The 20,914-nt window shown below is 41.8% G+C and overlaps 1 protein-coding gene across 1 annotated transcript; it reads right to left on the bottom strand.

Annotated features, from left to right (window-relative positions):
* Positions 1 to 12,332: 12,332 nt before the first annotated feature.
* penkb (proenkephalin b) lies at positions 12,333 to 20,711 on the bottom strand. Its single transcript, XM_048529812.2, has 3 exons — positions 20,517 to 20,711; positions 19,696 to 19,836; positions 12,333 to 13,263 (listed from the first exon to the last, which is right to left on the bottom strand). Exons 2-3 carry the CDS (start codon positions 19,831 to 19,833, stop codon positions 12,610 to 12,612), a joined length of 792 nt encoding a protein of 263 aa, XP_048385769.1. The 5' UTR covers positions 19,834 to 19,836; positions 20,517 to 20,711; the 3' UTR covers positions 12,333 to 12,609.
* Positions 20,712 to 20,914: the final 203 nt, after the last annotated feature.

Below are 20,914 nucleotides of genomic sequence, written 5' to 3'. Positions count from 1 at the left end.
CATGAATAAGAAATGTTTGGAGGGATATGACTAACGTGGGGCAATTTAATTTGGGATGATGGATGGTATGGACCAGTTGCGCCGAGGGGTCTGTTTCCGTGCTGTAAAACTCTATGACTCTGTGATTGGGAGAAGTTTGGAATATCTGAGAGGAGGACCAAGAAACTGATTAAGAGAGGGAGAAAAAAAAATGAATGCACAGTAGCAGAAGCATAAAATGGATCAGAAAAGCTCCGATGGGTATGTCAAAGAAACATGGCTGCAGTGTGACCAAGGCTGGGAACATATTCAAGAATATTTGATGTTAGGAAGGACAAGAGAAAAGGTAAGGAGGTGAGGTGTTGCTGATAATAAGGGAAGGGACCAATACATTATAGATTCATAGATTCACAAAGCGCAGGGAAGGTTCTTCAGCCCATTGCCGTACTGACAAAACTACTACTAAAGGTACACAAATCTCAATTTCCTGCACTTGTCCTATATCCTTGATTGTTCTGATATTTAAAGTGCTCATCCAAAAAGTTTTTAAAGGTTGTAAGGTTTCAGCTTCCACCACCTTTGCAGTCAGTACATTCCCAATTCCCACCACCTGCTGAGTGATGAAGTTTTTTTCCCAAATCTCCTCTGAATCTCCTGCCCTTTAGCCAAGGAGGATTTCAAATCAGAAAAGCAAAATGTGGAACCTGTTTTGTTTGAGCTGGGAAGTACCAAGAAGAAGCTTAAAAAAAAATTCTTAAGAGTTGCTTATAGAACACCAAACATTATATGGAGCATGATATTAATCAGGAGATTAGAAAAGCATGTGGCATGGGTAATACAGTAATCATGAGTGATTTCGTTCTGCATCTAGACTGCACAAACCTAATGAGCATACTTGTAGTGGGGTGGACAGTATTTTGGTAATGGATAGTCTTTAAAGAACGATTGTACAATTTTCAGTAACTAAATATATCCCTTCACAACCCTGAAAAGGTTGGTCAACTGTAGCTAACAAAGGAAATTAATGACTGTATAATATTAAAACAAAATGCTATTATGTTTCCAGAATTAATAGATAAAGCTGAGGACTGGAAGGATTTTAGAATGCAGGAAAGTAGAACCAAGAAACTGATGAAGATAGGAAAAGTATTAATGCAAACTTGTGAAAAAGAAAAAAAAACAGACTGTAAAAGCTGTGATAGGTATAGAACATGGAAATGTTTGGTTTCAGCAAGTGCACATCATTGCAGGCAGAGTCAAGAGAATTTATAATGGAAAATGTCAGAGAAGCTAAATGTAACTTGTGCACTGTGCCTGTCTTCACTGAGGATGATACAAGAAATCTGCCAGAATTAGAGATTCAAGGAATCAGGGAGACTTCAGTCTAACCAAAGTTCTATACAACTGAATCAAGATTTTGAAATCTATTTTGGAAGCAAATTTTGAGAAAATACATACTAGGTCATTAGATGTGTTTTTTTTCCAATACAATGCAAGGTTTCACTTGGAGCTGAAATGCTTGGTCATCACCTTTTTCCCTTCTGACAGAGCAAGCTTGGCTAGCTCCCCAGACAACAACAGTACACAGCAGTCTGGATCTCACAGGAGTGATGGTGTTGCGTTTGAATTAAGCTTTTGAAGGAATATTGTTCCTGCAGTGCCCCATGATGCTCTCAAAAATGTCAATGACGAACAAATTCATGACACTCATGGCCTTGGAGGAGATGCACATGTCTTAGTCAGTCTGCTTCATCTCTCTGTAGATGTAGTTGGAGTAACTTTCCTGGACTCTCTCTTCTTCCTGCCACTCTTTGTTGCTGTCTTTTTGATGATTTTCTTTGCGCCCTTCTTGGAGGTTTACTGTGTTTTTTTCTCTCATCATCCATAGTCGTAATCAATTCCAGACCAGAGGCCTTGGTCAAAATCTTTTTACCACAGGCAAAGTCCCAGAAGGCTAGGTAACAACCAATGTTGTTCTTTTGTTTATGAAGGGCAATGGTATTAACCCAGGGTATTATAGGCCCCTGAGTCTTACATCAGTGATAGGGAAATTATTGGAGAAGATTCTTTCGGACACGAGCAAACTCACATCCAGAACCTCAACCTGAGCTACAAATCTTCTCAAAACTCACAGGATTAACTCACTTAACTCTCCGTAGTTTCTTGTAGTCTTCGAAAGAGCAGTTGCCATATCATGCTTTGATGCATCTAGATAGGATATTTTCTAAGTTGCATGTATAAAATTTGGTAAGTGTTTTTGCAGACATGCCAATTTTCCTTAACCTCCTGACGAAGTAAAGGCATTGTTTTGCTTTCTTTACTGTTGCATTGACCAGGGTAGATCATCACTCCCAGGAACTTGACGACTTCCCAACTGAACAGCACTGTTTTCCCACGCAGTACAAATTATTGGTGCCTTTGAAATTTGGCATTCTTGCATAGCACCTGGTGAGAGTAAAGCTTTCCCAGGATACCTTGTTTTCAATGTTATTGATGCAAAACATTGTCAAAAGACACACAAAGTCAAAATTTTTCATTTTGCACTTGTTACAGCAGGCATGCAAGAAACTTGGAAAAGGAATACTAGTTTATACAGCAGAAGAGGGTACTGATCTAGAACATAGAACATTACAGCACAGTACAGGCCCTTCGGCCCTCGATGTTGTTCCGACCTGTCATACCAATCTCAAGCCCATCTAACCTACACTATTCCATGTACGTCCATATGCTTATCCAATGACGACTTAAATGTATCTAAAGTTGGCGTTCTTACTATTCTCTGAGTAAAGAAACTACCTCTGACATCTGTCCTATATCTTGCACCCCTCAATTTAAAGCTATGTCCCCTCGTGCTCGCCGTCACCATCCTAGGAAAAAGGCTCTCCCTATCCACCCTATCTAACCCTCTGATTATTTTATATGTTTCAATTAAGTTGATCTGTTGAGTCCTGGTTGACATAAAGATGTTTCAGGAGCTATTAACTGTCAATCTTAGCTGAAAAATAATTCAGATCAGGCTGTAGATTCAGTTTGTTCTTTGTGGTGTCATGGGATTAGGGCGGCGCAGTGGCTCAGTGGTTAGCACTGCAGCCTCACAGTGCCAAGGACCCGGGTTCGATTCCCGTCTTGGGCAACTGTCTGTGTGGAGTTTGCACATTCTGCCTGTGTCTGCGTGGGTTTCCTCCGGGTGCTCCGGTTTCCTCTTACAGCCCAAAGATGTGCAGGCTAGGTGGATCAGCCATGCTAAATTGCCCATTGTGTTCAGGGGTGTGTGAGTTATAGGGGGATGGGTCTGGGTCGGATGCTTCAAGGGGCGGTGTGGACTTGTTGGGCCGAAGGGCCTGTTTCCACACTGTAGGGAATCTAATCTAATCTAATCTTGACCATTTCCACCTCTGCACCATTGATGCAGATAGTGGTGTGTCCTCCACTCCGCTTCCATCTCCTTCATTTTGCTGATGTTGGTGCAGAGATTGTTGTCTTTATACCATGCCACTAAGCACTCAATCTCTTTCCTGTACTCTGTCTCTTTGTTGTTTGAAATCCAACCTATAACAATGGTATGGTCACTTGGACACTTGGACAAGTATTTTACATTGACAACACTCTGCTGCCAAATGTAACTTTTACAGTGTTCACAAATACTATAATTTAATAAATATTCTTTAGATATAGAGAATTTTATAATCAAGGCAAACATCTCTAAACCTTAAGCATTGGCCTTTAATGTCAGTCACAAATGTTTACCAACAAATTTCCTCTTCCTTTTCAAAGTTACATCATTCATCTGATTTTGAATATGACTCTAACATTCTCATTACTGAAAACATTTTGTTACATGTAAATACCAGAATAAGTTTCCAACTGGTGCATAATGTTAATAAAGTTTGACTCAAGTTAAAAAAGATCCAGCAAAATCATAATTCTTGTGACTTAGTCAGATTTTTTTCAGCATCTTATTAAAGTCTAGTGATATGTATCTGAAACTAATACAGGCATCGGATAGAAGCACTGTAGTTCCAGAAAATGCAAAGATGGAGAAAGAAATAATAGTTGTTGTAACAAGTTTCTTTTTATTGGCAAAACCAGGACAAACAATTGTATCAGTGATAATGGGAACTGCAGATGCTGGAAAATCCAAGATAACAAAGTGTGGAGCTGGATGAACACAGCAGGCCAAGGAGATTTAGAAGCACACTGTGCAGGTGAATGTGCAGGAATTGCACCCGGTGTGGCTTCCTCTACACTGGGGAAACCAAGCGGAGGCCTGGGGACTGCTTTGCAGAACACCTCCGCTCGGTTCGCAACAAACAACTGCACCTCCCAGTCGCGAACCATTTCAACTCACCCTCCCATTCCTCAGACAACATGTCCATCATGGGCCTCCTGCAGTGCCACAATGATGCCACCAGAAGGTTGCAAGAACCGCAACTCATATTCTGCTTGGGAACCCTGCAGCCCCATGGTATCAATGTGGACTTCATAAGCTTCTAAATCTCCCCTTGCCCCACTGCATCCCAAAACCAGCCCAGTTCTTCCCCTCCCCTCACTGCATCACAAAACCAGCCCAGCTCGTCCCCTCCCCCCACTGCATCCCAAAACCAGCCCAGCCTGTCTCTGCTTCCCTAACCTGTTCTTCTCTCACCCATCCCTTCCTCCCACCGCAAGCCGCACCTCCATTTCCTACCTACCACCTCATCCCGCCTCCCTGACCTGTCCATCTTCCTTGGACTGACCTATCCCCTCCTTACATCCTCACCTATACTCTCCTCTCTACCTATCTTGTTTTCTCTCCATCTTCGGTCTGCCTCCCCCTCTCTCCCTATTTATTCCAGTTTCCTCTCCCCATCCCCCTCTCTGATGAAGGGTCTAGGCCCGAAACATCAGCTTTTGTGCTCCTGAGATGCTGCTTGGCCTGCTGTGTTTATCCAGCTCCACACTTCGTTATCCAGGACAAACAACTTGCTGTCAAATACAAGTACAGTTGGCCAGTGGGAGAAGAAGTACTGTTGCCTATAATGCTTCTTTAATCTTTTTTCTCTAACTTCTCTAACTTGTGTCCACATACCTGTGATTTAAAATTTTCTGCATTGGAAATTGGGGCCTAAACTGATATCAGTTGGTGACACAGGGACACAGCTTCAAGATGTTGCATCACAACGCCACCCATGGGATCACAGAAAGATAACACTTGACATAATTTCAGAGAATGTCTTTTTTTTGTCAAATTGCAGATTTCACATCTTTCTTTTCTTACATAATAAAAACATGAACATTAAATTTCTGCATATTCTTTGTAAATCCTGTCAAGTGACAGAGTTGTAATTTACATAGACTGTATCAAAGAACTTTATTTAAAAAAGGTACTTGTCAATACAGTGTGGAGCTGGAGAAACACAGCAGGTCAGGCAGAATCAGAGGAGCAGGAAAGTCAACATTTCAGTTTGGGAGCCTTCATCAGCCCCCTCCCCCAACTGCAAACCAGCCCAGCTCATCCCCACCTCCCTAACCTGACCTTCCTCCCATCTATCCCCTCCTTCCACCTCAAGCCGAACCCCAATTTCCTACCAACCAACCTCATCCCACCCCCTTCAGCTGTCCATCCTCCCTGGACTGACCTATCTCCCCGTAACTCCCCTCCTACTTTCACCTTTTCTGGCTCCATCCCCGCCTCTTTGACCTGTCAGTCTCCTCTCCACTTATCTTCTCCTCTATCCATCTACTGTTCCACATTCCCCTCTCTCCCAATTTATTTCAGAAGTTCCTCCCCGTCCCTCATTTCTGAAGAAGGGTCTTGGCCTGAAATGTCAGCCTTCCTGCTCCTCTAATGCTGCATGGCCTGCTGTGTTCATCCAGCTCTACACCTTGTCATCTCAGATTCTCCAGCGTCTGCAGTTGCTACGATCTCTTTTACACACAGGGAAACTCACCTTACCTTGTAATCTGTTAAATGAAGTGTGAAAAGTGGTATAATCTACCTCTCACCCCCCAATCTGTTATAAAGGAGAGGTTAAATGAAAGAAATCCCTAAAACTTACTTTATAATCAACAAATAACAATTTATTTATCTAGTTTTAACAGTAAACAAATTAACAGAATTACTAACAAACCAAACTGCTGCAGAAATGAAGAAGAAGGGTCTTGACCCGAAATGTCAACTTTCCTGCTCCTCTGATGCTGTCTGGCCTGCTGTGCTCGCCCAGCTCCACACTATGTTATCTCTGACTCTAGCATTGCAGTTCATACTATCTCTGAGTGAGTTATAACCTTCACTGTGAAGCCTCTTCTGGGGATGCCCACCTTGAAGAAGTTATCCTCCTCCCTCCAGAAAGACCTCAGTGGATCTCTCTCCCACTGCAACCCTCTGGAAAAAGCCTTCTTCTGAAGAAGGGCCCTGACCTGAAATGTCAACTTTCTTGATCCCCACCTATTAGTTACTCATTACCCCCTGCCCCACCCTCTCTTCTGCATATAAACCAACATTTTTCTGACTACCATCAGTTCTGAGGAAGGGTCACTGGACCTGAAACGGTAACTCTGATTTCTCTACTACTGAACTTTTCCAGCATATTCTTGTTGTTAGTTTCCTTCCTATTTGTCCGATGTAGTGTTTATCACACTCTCTGCAGGGAATCTTGTAGATGACATTGGTCCTGTCCATGGCGGGGAGTGGGTCCTTAGTTCAGGTAAGCAGTTGTCATAGGGTTGACATGGGATTCTGTGCCACTTTGATGCCCAGCAGTTATAGGAGTCTTGTGGTGAGTTCTGACATGTTTCTGATATAGGGTAGTGTGATGAGCATGTAGTCTCTTTCAGATGTTCTTCATGTAGGCATTTTCTGACCCAATTCTTTGGATATCCATTTTCCTTGAAAACCTGGAAGCGGTATTCTTCTTCCTCCTGGTGTAGTTCCATGTTGCTGTAGTGTGTTCAACAGGAATGGGAATGATATCAACCATAGGATTTGGTGCCTGCCCAGATCAGAGCTCAGAAGCTAAACCACTCCATGTTGTGATCACATTTAAACTTTCTGGTTATCGCCCCATCTGATACCTGTGAATGTGAATTTTGGGGTTGTCTGATATTTGCCTGGAACAAGCTAGAATTGAAGAGCTGTTGGGATAAAGGCAACAGATTAAGATGGCATGGAGATGGAGAATGGGACTGTAGTGGATAGAAACATCATTAAAAGTCATTATTATCATCATTAACTTTTTAGAGCTTCCGCCAGTGATCCAATTAAACATCATCCATGAGACCTCCAGTCACCCATAAGTAATAGGAGTTTTGTACACCTGCAATCCTCCTTGTTTTCTCCACGGTTAATGTCATTGAGTCCTGCATTTGGCCTAGTTAAACAGCCTTGTGCCTACTTTAATTATGCATTCTGGGTACACATTGGAAGGCATATCTGAAAGTCATTTGAAGTAAGCTGTGGTTGTGTAACATTTCTCACCAGATATTTTCTTCCAGATTGCTTCTTTTTCAGGCAAGAATTTGGTCAACTGCAATTAAAAAAAAATAGGTTCCACTCTTAGATAACCTTGCATAATCTTGTGATGTTCCAATTTGCAGCCAATAATCTCCTTGTGAAATATACCATAAGAAATATGGAAAAAAGGCAATGGTGCTCAATCTCCTCTAAACAGCAATAAAATAATTGACTATAATTATCAGTTGAAATTCTCTCTTGTTTACCTAGGGGATTGTAAGAAATATTTGATGTTAATTGTTTAATGGCTACAAAACTTAACGTTATTTGTGAGAAGGATTATGAACTGGAAACAAAAAAAATGACAAAGTATTAACCACCTCATTTTTACACTCATTTTTCTTGTGGATGTACCTTAAATTGACAACTTCTGTTGTGATATTTTTAAACACTGCAAAGCCTCAAATGACTATATTTAAGTTTCTTTTAAGGAATATTTGCTTGCTGAGCCTAATCTGCTTTTATGAGCTGCTGTTTGGTCATAGCCAGTGAAAACTCATGTAGACTTGCCTCCTCATGTCAGGAAATTTAAATGTTTTGGTCAAACGAACACTCAATACATGCATGTGACATTTCATTGTTTAGAGTTTGAGAGAGAAAAACTATACCTTTAGGTTAAAATTGGTTGGGTTTTGAAAATGCTGAAATGCCATCCTGCATTTGGAATTGCACTCTATCTATTCTCAAACCCATTTGATATGAATGCATTCTTTTCAGATTATATCAGTTCTCTTCACGTCAGTTCCGATCATTGCTTCAGATTCACAGGTTTGCAAGAAGTGTTGGATATTTTGCATTGAAACTGAACAATTTGATATCGTCAGAAGCTCAACAATGGTAGGGCCCTGGGGCATGTTGCCAAATGAAGAGATCTAGGAGTGCAGGTGCATAATTCCTTGAAAGTCACAGGTGGACAGGGTGGTGAAGGACGCCTGCCTTCTTTGATCAGAACATTGAGTATAGGAGTTAGGATACCCTGTGGCTGTACAGGTCATTGATGAGGTCACTTTTAGAATTCTGGTCACCCTTCTACAGGAAGGTTGTTGTTAAATTTGAGAGGATGCAGATAAAGTTTACAAGGATCTTGCCAGGACTGAAGGGTTTGAGTTACATGGAGAGGTTGTATAGGTCTGGCGCTTCTTCCCTGTAGCATCAGAGGCTGATGGGTGACCTTGTAGAAGTTTATAAAATCATGCAGGGCATGGATAAGGTGAATAGTCAAGGTCTTTTTATTCCTAGTGTGGGGGTGTCCAAAATGAGGGAATAGGTTTAAGGTGCAAGGGAAAAGACTTCAAAAGGACACAAATGGTATCTCTTTTTCACGCCAAGGGTGGCACAAATATGGAACAAGCTGCCAGAGGAAGTGGTGAAGGCGGGTACAATTATGACATTTAAAAGGCATCTGGATGGGTGAATTAATAGGAAGTGTTTAGAAGGATATGGGCTAGGTACTGGCAAATGGGACTACGCCAGTTTGGGATGTCTGGTTGATGCAGACATGTTGGATCAAAGAATCTGTTTTTGAGCTGTATGACTCTATGACTCTAAATATATAGTTACTTACATTGAGACAGTAGGTTTAATGACATTTGTATCTTAATAAGCCACTATAATGGCCTAGTGGTTCGATCGCTAGACTATTAATGCATTACCCAGCTGATGTTCTGGGGACCTGGGTTCAAATCCCACCACAGCAGATGGTGGAATTGGAATTCAAAAAAAAAGTTTGTCATTAAGAATCTACTGATCACTATGAAATCATTGCCGATTGTCAGAAAAATCCATCTGGTTCACTAATGCCCTTCAGGGGAGGAAATATGCCACCCTCACCTGCTCTGGCCTTCATGTGACTCCAGATCCACAACAATGTGGTTGGCTCTCAACTGCCCTCTGAAATAGCCTAGCAAGCTTCTCAGTTGCACCAATTGCTACAAAGACTCAAAGAAATGGAACTGGATGGATCACCTGGCATCAACCTAGGTACCAGAAAAGATACTGGCAGAATCAGCCCTGTCGACCATGTAAAGACCTCTTCACTAACATCTGGTAGTTAGTGCCAAAATTGGGAGAGCTGTCTCACAGACTAGTCAAGCAACAGCCTGACATAGTCATACTCACAGAATCATACCTGACAAACAATGTCCAGACAGGGGAGGTGATGGCCTAGTAGTATTATCGTTGGACTAGTAATCCAGAGACAAGACAACATTGTGGGGACCTGAGTTTGAATCCTGCCACGGCAGACGGTGAAAGTTAGTTCAATAACTATGTGGAATTAAGAGTCTAATCCATTGTGTGAATCCATTGTTGATTGAAGGAAAAACCCATCTGGTTCACTAACATTCGTTAGGGAAGGAAACTGCCATCCTACATGTGACTCCAATGTGATTGACTCTTAACTGCCCCTGGGCAATTAGGGATCGGCAATAAATGCTGTGCAGCCAGCGATGCCATCATCCTGTGAATGGATAAAAGATACCACCGTCATCATCCCTGGATATTTCCTGTCTCACTGGCAGGACAGACCCAGCAGAGGCAGGGGGTGGGGGTGAGCACAGTGGTATACCATCAGGAGGGTGTCGCTCTAGGAGTCTTCAGCATTGACTCCGGATCCCATGACGTCTCATAGCTTCAAATTAGACATGGACAAGGAAACCTCCTGCTGATTACCACATACTATCCTCTCTCAGCTGATGAATCTGTACTCCTCAATGTTGAACAACACTTAGAGGAAGCAAGGAGGATGGCAAGGGCTCCAAATGTACTCTGGGTGGTGGATTTCAATGTCCACCACCAATTGTGGCTTGACAGCAGTACTACTGATCGAGCTGGTCAGGTGCTATAGGACATAGCTGCTAGACTGGGTCTGCAGCAGGTGGGGAGGGAACGCACTAAAGGGAAAAACAGACTTGGCCTCATCCTTACTAATCTGCCAGCTGCAGTTGCATCTGTCCATGATCATATCAGCAAGAGTGACCACTGCAGCACATCAGTGCAAATGATAAGGCTGAAGCATTTGCAGCAATTTTCAGCTTGAAGCGCCAAGTGGACGAGCCATCTCGACCTCTCCAGTGGTTCCCAGCATTACAGATACCAGTCTTCAGCCAATTTGATTCGCTTCATGTGATATCAAGAAATGGTTGGAGATACTGGATACTGCAAAGGCTACTGGCCCTGATAACATTTGGGCAATAATACTGAAGACTTGTACTCCAGAACATACTGCTCCCCTAGCCAAGTTATTTCAGTACAGTTACAACACTAGTATCTACCCGATAACATGGAACATTGCCCAAGTATGTCCTGTACACAAAAAGCTGGACAAATCCAACCCAGACAATTACTGGTCCATCAGTCTCCTCTCGATCATCAGTAAAGTGATGGAAGGTGTCATCAACAGTGTTATCAAGCATCACTTGCTCAGCGACGCCCAATTTGGGTTCTGCCAGGACCACTCAGCTCCTGATCTCATTACACTTTGGTTCAAACATGGACAAAAGATCTGAATTGCTGAGGTTAAGTGAGAGTGACAGCCCTTGATATCAAGGCTGCATTCAAACGAGTGTGACATCAAGGAGCCCTGGAAAGACTGGAATCAATGGGCATCAGGGGACAAACACTCCAGTGATTGGAGTCATACCTGACACATAGGAAGATGGTCATGGTTGTGGGAGATTAATCATCCCAGCTCCAGGACATCTCCGCAGGAACTCCTCAGGGTAGTGGCCCAACCATCTTCAGCTGCTTCATCAATGACCTTCCTTCCATCATAAGGCCAGAACTGGGGATGTTCGCCGAGGATTGCACAAAGTTCAGCACCATTCATGACTCCTCAGATACTGAAGCGGTCCATGTTCACATGCAACAAGATCTGGACAATATCCAAGCATGGGCTGACAAGTGGCAAGTGATATTTGTGTCACACAAATGCCAGGCTATGACCATCACCAAGAGACAATCTATCCACCGCCCCTTGACATTCAATGGTGATACCATCACAGAATTCCCCACTATCAACTTCCTGGGGGTTACCATTGACCAGAAACTCAACTGGACTCACCATATTAACAGAGTGTCTATAAGGCCAGGCCAGAAGCTGGGAATACTGCGGCGCGTAACTCACCTCCTGACTCCTCAAAGCCTGCCCACCATGTACAAAGCACAAGTCGGAAGTGTGATGGAATACTCCCCACTTGCCTGGATGAGTGCAGCCTCAACAACACTCAAGAAGCTTGACACCATCCATGACAAAGCAGCCCACTTGATTGGCACTGCATCTACAAGCATTCACTCCCTCCACCACTGACACTCAGTAGCAACAGATGCACTGCAGAAATTCACCAAAGATCCTCAGACAGCACCTTCCAAACCCATGACCACTTCCATCAAGGACAAGGGCAGCACATATATGGGAACATCACCACATCCAAGTTCCCCTCCAAGTTACTCACCATCCTGACTTGGAAATATATCGCCATTCCTTCACTGTTGCTGGGTCAAAATCCTGCAATTCCCTCCCTAATAGCATTGTGGGTCAACCCACAGCAGGGGTTCTGAAGCAGTTCAAGAAGGCAGCTCAACACCACCTTCTCAAAGGCAACTAAGGATTGGCAAGAAATGCTGGCCAGCCAGAGATGCCCGCATCCCACAAATGAATTTTTAAAAATGCTACACTGGCACCCATTCATCAATTGACTTGTTACTGTGCAAATGCTTTTACATGGAAGATGCCAAATTGTGTAAACAAAATTTTTTAACATAAATCTGATCTCACTCCTAAAAATATACTTGTTAGTTTTGAATGAAAGAGCAAAAATTTAAATGAAAGACAAGATTTTAAACATTATTTTGCAGTTAACTTTATTTGAATATGTACAACTAGGCAGATGAGATCATTTTGAGATAACATTTAATGAAAATTAGACAACAGTTAATAGTTCGAGAAGAAATTGCACAAAGAAGGCATACAATTCATCTTGATAATCTCATCTCAACCAAAGGCAAGATATATCTGCAAGTAAGATCTACGTTGCAGGTAGCCTGTTCTTGTTAAACTAAACAGTAAAAAACACCTGTACATTCTAAGCAACATAGTACACTTAAATACGAGAACAGAGGCAGTCTTTCTGATCGGATGACTAAATTCTCATAAATCCACCATATCTCTTTTCAAATTCGGGGACTCCTTTGGAATAAATTTCACCATCTTCATCAGAAGAAATGACAGCATTGTTTTGACGTTTCATAAATCCACCATACCTTTTTTGGTAATCTGGTTTACCAAACCTTCTCATGAAGCCCCCATATCTTTTTTGCAATTCTGTTAAGCCTTCAGAGATTCTCTTGAATCCATTCATGAATCCTCCATATCGCTTTGTGATTTTTCCATGGTTGTCAGAGTTGTTGTTGTTTAGATAATGCTTCTGCTCATTAAGCTCACTTAAGTTGAGCAGCTCTCGCAGAATGGCAGCAGATTCTACCGACGAAGGGCTCTCAATGTCTTTCTTCATAAACCCTCCATATCTCTTACTCAATATCTCCCTTCCTTTATTTTCATCGTCAACTTCGGAAAAGTACGTATCATTGCTGTCTGCTTTTTTCATGAAACCTCCATAACGCTTCATGAAGCCACCGTATTTTTTACTCAAAAGGAGATGTTGTTTTTCCTTTTCTTTGTCACTTTCAGGAGAACTTTGACTGTCATCATAGGGTTTGTTGACTTCCTCTAGCTCCTTACACATCCCCCAGGCCTTTCCTGATGGTAGTTTACCTTCACACTCAAATGTACAACTCTGAAATAAAATAACATTTGTGGATTAAAGAATAGAGAATTCATACTGAATAGCAGTATGACGGACAAGTGAGGGTGACACCAATAACCTAATAAGTTCCTATGTATTAATTAAAATGGGATAGCAGTTCTGGCAGCATCTGTGGGCAGAGGAACAATGTTAATTCTTAAAGTCAAAAATGATTCTTGTCCTGAGGGAAGGTAGAAATATCATGTTTTTTTTGTTGTTGAAAGGAGAAAAGAAGAAGGAATGAAAGGAAAGCTCTGGAATAGGGTAGAATGCAAGTGAGACAAAATGACAAAGCTGTCATGAAACAAAGAGCAAAAGGAATGGAAATAGTTGTAGCAAAAAAAACTTCTTCACAGAGTGAGCATAAAAGGCAGCATAATTAACAATTCTGTCCAAAACCAAGAACATGAAACACAAGTTACAGGCCAGCACATGGTAAAAGTAAATGGAAATGGAAAGCAGAGTACAAAGTCTGAAATTTTTGAATTCAGTTTTGATTTCAGAGGTCTGTGAAGTGCCTAATTGGAAGTGGAATTCATATTGACAACCATTACATTAATTTTGTTTTGTTCCATGACATCTTTTCACTTTATTTCTCCCATCCTCTACTCTGTCCCAGACCTCTTCATTCCCATTTTCAATGTTATAACAGCCAACACATTTTAAGCTTACTTCACTTCTGAAAAAGAGTCATATTCAACTTTAAACATAAACTTTATTTCTCTCTCTCTCCAGATTCTGCCAAATGTGCTGAGCACTTCTAGCACTTTTATGTTTTTATTTCACGTTTCCAGCATCCACAACGTTTTACTTTTATACTGCATATTAATAACGTTATTTTTTTCCTTTGGAGTCATTTGAACAACTAGGCCCTGCCTGTAAGAACAGAGCATGGTTGCTACCATTCATTAGTTTTTGATTACCTAATCCAACCAGACCTATTTTCTTATAACTTCATTTTCTTGATATCTAACTGCAAATATTGACTGGATAACATTCTATACATTGGGTGAGAGTTAGTAATTCCTTAGAAACAACTTCAACATTACTCAATTGTACCCTAATATTAACATCCAGTTTACTTTGGGCATCTGATAAACATGTACATAAACTCATCCAACCAAGATGTAGCAGGAAATGAATGTATGTGAATAACTTCGCTGACTATTGACTTGAGATTAATGTAACTGATCTTATTTCATGTCATCTGAACCCTTCCATCTAACTGTTGTTTTACATCACATTAAATATGCTATTTTCAAATATGTTTTAGACATGCCTATTTTGCATTTTTGTTTAAAAGGAAGTGGGAGAATATGCACGTGCTAGTTGGTTAAATATTTGCTGATTGTAAAGATTTTCTATAAAATGAAGTTTGACAATCTAAATCCAATTGTCAAGACAACTGCACACATTGACTGGCGATCCATTGACTCAGAACTCTGCTAAGGAGGGGAACAAATAGTGGGGGTACGATTTTCTATGGTTTGGCATTATCTAGTTAGATATCACTTAATTTTGATTACTGCAAGATATTTCATGTCCTAACACTGAAATCTTTCATCCTAAAAGTCACAAATATCATATCTAGATCAGAGAGAATGTTAATGAGTTTACAGTCCTGGAATCTAATTTTCCAGAGGTGCAGGGTACAGCCCAGCTTCAGCAATAGGCATCACATAAGCTTACCACATGTTTAACTTTCTTATAATTAGTAAAAGTGCTGTTAGCCATGAATTAAATGTTTGTAAAGCAAATGAACAATTACCATTTAGCTAAGATGATTTGAAAATTGAACTTAATTTCTAGACATGATTTCTGACATTCTTCCTCTCCCTAATACAGATGCAATTGCTTAAAACCAAGAAGTTGACCATTAATGAAAATGGTATTATAATAAAGAATTGTGACCTAGACTTCATCTAGAAACCTGAAACAATAAACTGATTATGTGCAGTAGGCAGACATTGCCTCAGTACCATCTTCATGAACAGCAAGTAGCTTATCTCCAGTGCTCAGCATAAAGCCTGTTTTGAATTGGTCTTTACTCATACAGAGAATCCTTTGCAAGAAGAGCTTGTTTGTCACTGAAATTGCAAAGTGTGGGCCTCAAACAGGCCACAGAGACTGCTAAGGGATCTGCAAGATGTATGTTTCAACCTTTGATTAATTATAACTTTCCCCTTTATCTTTTCAACTGATTCAAGATAACTGGCAAACAAAAACAGAAATTGCAGGTAAAGTTCAGCATCTGTGGAGAGAAATCAGAGTTAATGTTTAGGGTCTGGTGACCCTTCCTCAGAACTGATAGTAGCTAGGTAAAAGTTGTCTTTTTATGCCGAAGATAGGATAGGGGGAGGGGATAATGAGTAAATGATAGGTGGAGATGGAGCCCAAGGAGAGAGGGAAGAACAGTTGGACAGACAAAGGAGTGGATAATGAGTAGCCTAGGAGAATGAATAGATACTAATGACTTCAACATACCATCATGTTCCGTGGCCAACATCTCTATCTCAGGCTTTCTGCAGTGCTCCAGTTTATCTCAGCTGGAAGAACAGCACCTCATTTTCCACTTGGGAGTTCTACAACCTTCTGGACTCAATATTGAGTTCAACAATTTTAGGGCTTAAGGCACATTTTGTCATGTCCTTACCCCAATTCGCACACTCCAGGCCTTGTTATCACATGGTCTGCTATTACAAACATCCCATTGTTAGCCACTAATAGTCCCCATGAGTAGCTATTTCTTCTCCTAGACTAATCATTATCCAACCCTTTGTCTGTCCAACTGTTCTGTCTCCTTGTGCTCTATCTCCAACTATTGTTTATTCCTTAAACCCCACCCCCACTCTATCTTCTGCATATAAAACATGCTCCTGCAGCCTCACAGCGCCAGGGACCTCGGGTAACTGTCTGTGTGGAGTTTGCACATTCTCCGCGTGTCTGCGTGGGTTTCCTCCAGGTGCTCCAGTTTCCTCCCACAGTCCAAAGATGTGCAGGCTAAGTGGATTGGCCATGCTAAATTGCCCGTAGTGTTCAGGGTGTGAAGGTTATAGGGGGATGGGATGCTCCAAGGGGGCGGTGTGGACTTGTGGGGCTGAAGGGCCTGTTTACACACTGTAGGGAATCTAATCTAATCTAATCTAGCTACCATTAGTTCTGAGGAATGGTCACTGTACCTGAGACTTTAACTCTTATTTCTCTGCACAGATGCTGCCAGGTTTGCTGAAATTTTCCAGCAATTTCTGTTTTTCCCTCTAATTTCCGCTATTCTTTCAGTTTTTATCAAGATATACAAAATTTGGTCAACTGTTAGTGATGTAGTAATCTTCACCCTATTCTGCTACATTAATGGGTGAACATCTGTAAACAAACTCTTTACCTGGTGGGAAGTGTTTTCATGTTGTAAACACGAACCAAGTATAATCAACAAGATTCTGATCACACATTGTTTTAACCAATTTGGTTTCCTCTCTTGCCGAATGTATGCCCCCATCTCTATGGATCCATATTCAGTTTAAGAATCGAGTCATATTTCCCAATGAATATCACTAACATTTTGGGAAAGCTCACCTCCTCCCCCTCTCTGGCCTGATTGGCATTTATTACCCATGTCTACAATGTGGTGGTGGGTCTTTTCATTCACACTTCATCACATACATGGAAAAAAAATTTGGAACTTGTGTTTTCAGATGAAGCATTAATGTTCAGATATAGATACATTTGATTTCCAGACATTGTTCTTCCCATATCATTTAGACTTAATTCTGTGCACCAATCACTCAATCTGTTTCAGCTTTACTTCCATAAGAAAGAAATGTGTCAGTAAGTCAGAAGATTGGTATAGCAAACATCTGGTTGCAGGTTTTTTTTTAAAATTTCCGATTTCCATGTTAATGACTGTGGCAGTTTGCCTTCCAACACCGCTTCCTGAAAAATGTCATCTTTTCAACCTGCATAGTTAGTAAAAGATTGCTACATTTCCCATATTTTATACACAAAAACAGAAATTGCTGGAGAAATGTTTTTGAAGGGCATCTGAACTCAAAATGTTAACTGTGATAATGGGAACTGCAGATGCTGGAGAATCCAAGATAACAAAGTGTGGAGCTGGATGAACACAGCAGACCAAGCAGCATCTCAGGAGCACAAAAGCTGACGTTTCGGGCCTAGAATCTCTGATGAAGGGTCTAGGCCCGAAACGTCAGCTTTTGTGCTCCTGAGATGTTGCTTGGCCTGCTGTGTTCATCCAGCTCCACACTTTGTTATTTCAAAATGTTAACTGTTTTTTTTCGCCACAGATGCTGCTGGACTTGCTGAATTTCTCTAGCTATTTCTGTTTGTGTGTTTCAGATCCCCCAGTTCTTAATTTTATCCTATATTTTACAATCTACCACATCTCTTTGCAGTCTGTGGATAGGTTTCCAAGGTCTTCTACTTTCAGGTGAAATATACAAATATTGTTATATTAAATATCGTAAACAATGTATTTTTTTTCCTAACTGTTCAGAAAGCCATCCTAAATTGACACTAGCTTGTATCATCTCTTGGCATCATACTAATCATTGATGAGAGCCAATAGAGCATAGAGCTAGAGGAACACAGCAGATCAGGCAGCATGGGAGGAACTAAGTCCAGGTTTTGGCTTTCCACCCTTTAGCAGGATTTGGGGAAGGGAAGGGAGCTCTGAAAAAAAAATGGACGGAGGGTGTGCGTCTGGGGAAGGTAGGTGAGATAGTGAAAGTAGAGGTTAGTGAAGATTGGTCAGTGGTAAAGGTGGGGTGGATAGGTTAGAAAGAAGGTGGCAGGTTGTGTCAGGTCAAGGAGGCAGGGATGAGGGGGAGGGTTCCACATGGGATGAGGCTCTGGGTGGGGAGATTTTGAAAGTGGTGAATTCTATCTTGAAGCCATCAGGCTGTGAGCTCTGAGGTGGAATACGAGGTGTTGTTCCTTCGGTTTGGCTTTGGCGCATTTGTGAGACTGGAGGAGGCTCCAGGGTGGACATGTCACGAAGGGAGTGGAGGGCGGAGTTAAAATGGTTGGCGACAGCTATCTGTGAACACTGTGAATCTAATGACTGCGGGTCCACCCCAAGTGCTCCTGCTAAAGTACGGTGAATCTGCGTATAGGGTCAGCATCTACACCTTGGGGCATACCGCCGCTCATACATTGTGACTCCGCATTCTAAATACTCGGGGATATACTTGCCGACGATTTTCACTTTGAATTTAGATGCCCATTATCTGAGTTAAAAATATGCTTCATCACTTGCACAGTAGACAATGTCCACTGTATTCGAGATTGCATACAGCTTTTCTCCAAAAATAGTCATTAATATGTATACGGCCGGGGCAAAATTAAATCCCGCCCATCCATCTACGGACAGGCTAGAGTGGGGCAAAGACAGATTTATCAAATAATTGGTTGTATTTCTTTCCTGGTTATTACGAAACAGTCCGGGAACAAAAAATTGATTATTAAAGGCACATTTTTGTTTAGATCTAATGCATAAGACTTTTTATTCTTGCGGAGCAGAGATGTTGGCAATTATTAGGAGAAAACCGAAATGTAATATTTGCCCAGAGTCCTCCCTGTGGAGCGCTGAACTGCGTGGCATTCCACGGTTAACTTGCTGCAATTAGCCACAGTCTGCGATAGTTGGCGCCTCTGGAACTTTCGAAAGTCTCCAGTTCTGCTCCTGGTGCCTTTGGAGACTTTAAGTTTTTGTCTTTGGTGTCAGATGTACAGCGGGATGTTTAATCATTACGTCCTTATCATTACTGTGGTAAAGTAATAGCTGTGAATAGCGACTTTCAGAATGGTGGCTTTCTCTCTTTCAGTTTTTGTCGTGATATCTTTCACGTTCCTTTCCCATGTCCTCATCCCTTCAGATATACGGAACCCTGAAACGGGGCATTCTTCGCGATAACTTTAGTCAAAGAGTATACCCACCCACCCCTTCAAGCACCTTTCATTGCTAACTCAGAGAGGGCTACTGTTTCAAAATCGTCACTTCGGTTAAACCAAACGAGAGTTAATATGGAAATCAGTCAATGGGTTTGCCAAAAACCAACTACATGAGATCCAACATTTCCATTCTGTGGGTATAGGGACACAAGTGACCTTCTGTATAACTAGCTTTTGGTCATGATTTGGAGATGCCGGTGCTGCGGGGGGAACCAGGTTAGAAGTCACACGACACCAAGATATCGTCCAGACGAAGGGGCAGCACCTCGAAAGCTTGTGATTTCAAACTAACCTGTTGGGCTATAACCTGGTGTAGTGAGTTCTGACCAGCTTTTGGTCGATAACATGAACTTCACGGTGAAATTTGGGTCACACATCGGGGTTTCCTGAAGCGGATAGCATGACTTATTTCGAGGTGAGGGATGCGGGATGACTGGCGGGGGTGTTTAAACTCACCAGCGGGTTAAACTCTGTCAAATGACCGGCCAAATGGTAGGCGCAGTAAGCACAGTCCTGGTCACAGTCTGCCCCGACCACCATCATGGAGGCACACAAGACCAACACCAGGCAATGGCACTTCCACAGTAACGCCATGAACTGCAAATATAGGGCAAAACAAAACAGAGTGGAGATACTCGAACGTATGCCTTCATCAAACCTTAAGCTTCATTCTGCATTTGTTCAAACATGTTTCAAACCGTCACATCGCGTCAATAAGTAAAATCACAAACGACATTCAGTTTGGGATATTTTCTGTTCGATCTACAGGTTGCATAAATATTCCAGCTTTTATAAAAGTACACCCACAAATAGCCATTTCGTAAAAGGAAGGTATTTATTGGGAGAGGTTCTGTTAATCGGCCAGACGGCCACCACCCCTCCTCCCGCAACACTACAAGCTATGTTCACGACAATATTTCAGTATCTGCAAATCGTGTGATCGTAATAGAACAAGATAGCTAGACAGCCATTCCGCAGCAACGCAGTGTGTCAAATGTAAATACATTGCAAAATGGGAGATTAATAAAGGATGAAAATTCGGTTTTCATTTCATTCTTTTCCCTGCCATCTCAATCTGAAGAAGAGTTCATATCGAACTTGCTCTTCACCCCAAAAGTTCACCATGCTACCTGATCAAATGTTGCGTGGTTATTTAGAATACAAAACCGCAACTGGTTCAATACAGTCACAGAATATTGCAGTTTCAGTGAATTTTCGCAGTTGTATTTGTACGAGAAACAGAAGGGTGAGTTTCAAAAGACAAACTGTCTTCTTACCTATGTTGTAGCCTCTCTGAAAATGCAACTGGTCTGAAAGTTGAAGTAGCTTTTCCGCCTCTTGCAGGCTTCAGCTGGTATTTATAGAGGAATGCGTCGATCTCCGCAGACGACCTAGCAAACAGACAAAATAGCTTGCAGTCATTGCAGTCTATTGACAGCCGAGTCGCCCGCGCGCTTTTAAGCAGAGGCGGGTCACTGTGGGTAATTGTCAGTCCTTATCCAAGCTGTCTTGTTGCTAACATTTACAGCGCTCCGATGGAAACTATGCTATCACAAGAAGCAACAATCCAGTTGTCTGGAAAGTCCTATGACGTAAAACACCAGGACTTTCGATGGCATATTTGCCACCTGCGGGACAAATAGAGTGCAGGATCTGGTTGGAGAACAAGAAGTTG

This window comes from Stegostoma tigrinum, chromosome 5 (assembly GCF_030684315.1).
Source record: "Stegostoma tigrinum isolate sSteTig4 chromosome 5, sSteTig4.hap1, whole genome shotgun sequence".
NCBI classification, from domain to species: Eukaryota; Metazoa; Chordata; class Chondrichthyes; order Orectolobiformes; family Stegostomatidae; genus Stegostoma; species Stegostoma tigrinum.
Note: the sequence above shows the minus strand (reverse complement) of the source record. Positions and strands in the feature narration are given on the sequence as shown.

What these genes read in the sequence shown, in the direction of transcription:
- penkb (XM_048529812.2), bottom strand. Translation starts at nt 19,833, where the DNA reads ATGGCGTTACTGTGGAAGTGCCATTGCCTGGTGTTGGTCTTGTGTGCC. An exon ending in TGACAGAGTTTAACCCGCTG is followed by an intron (nt 13,264 to 19,695) that starts GTGAGTTTAAAC and finishes ATTTTATTTCAG; the next exon opens with AGTTGTACATTTGAGTGTGA.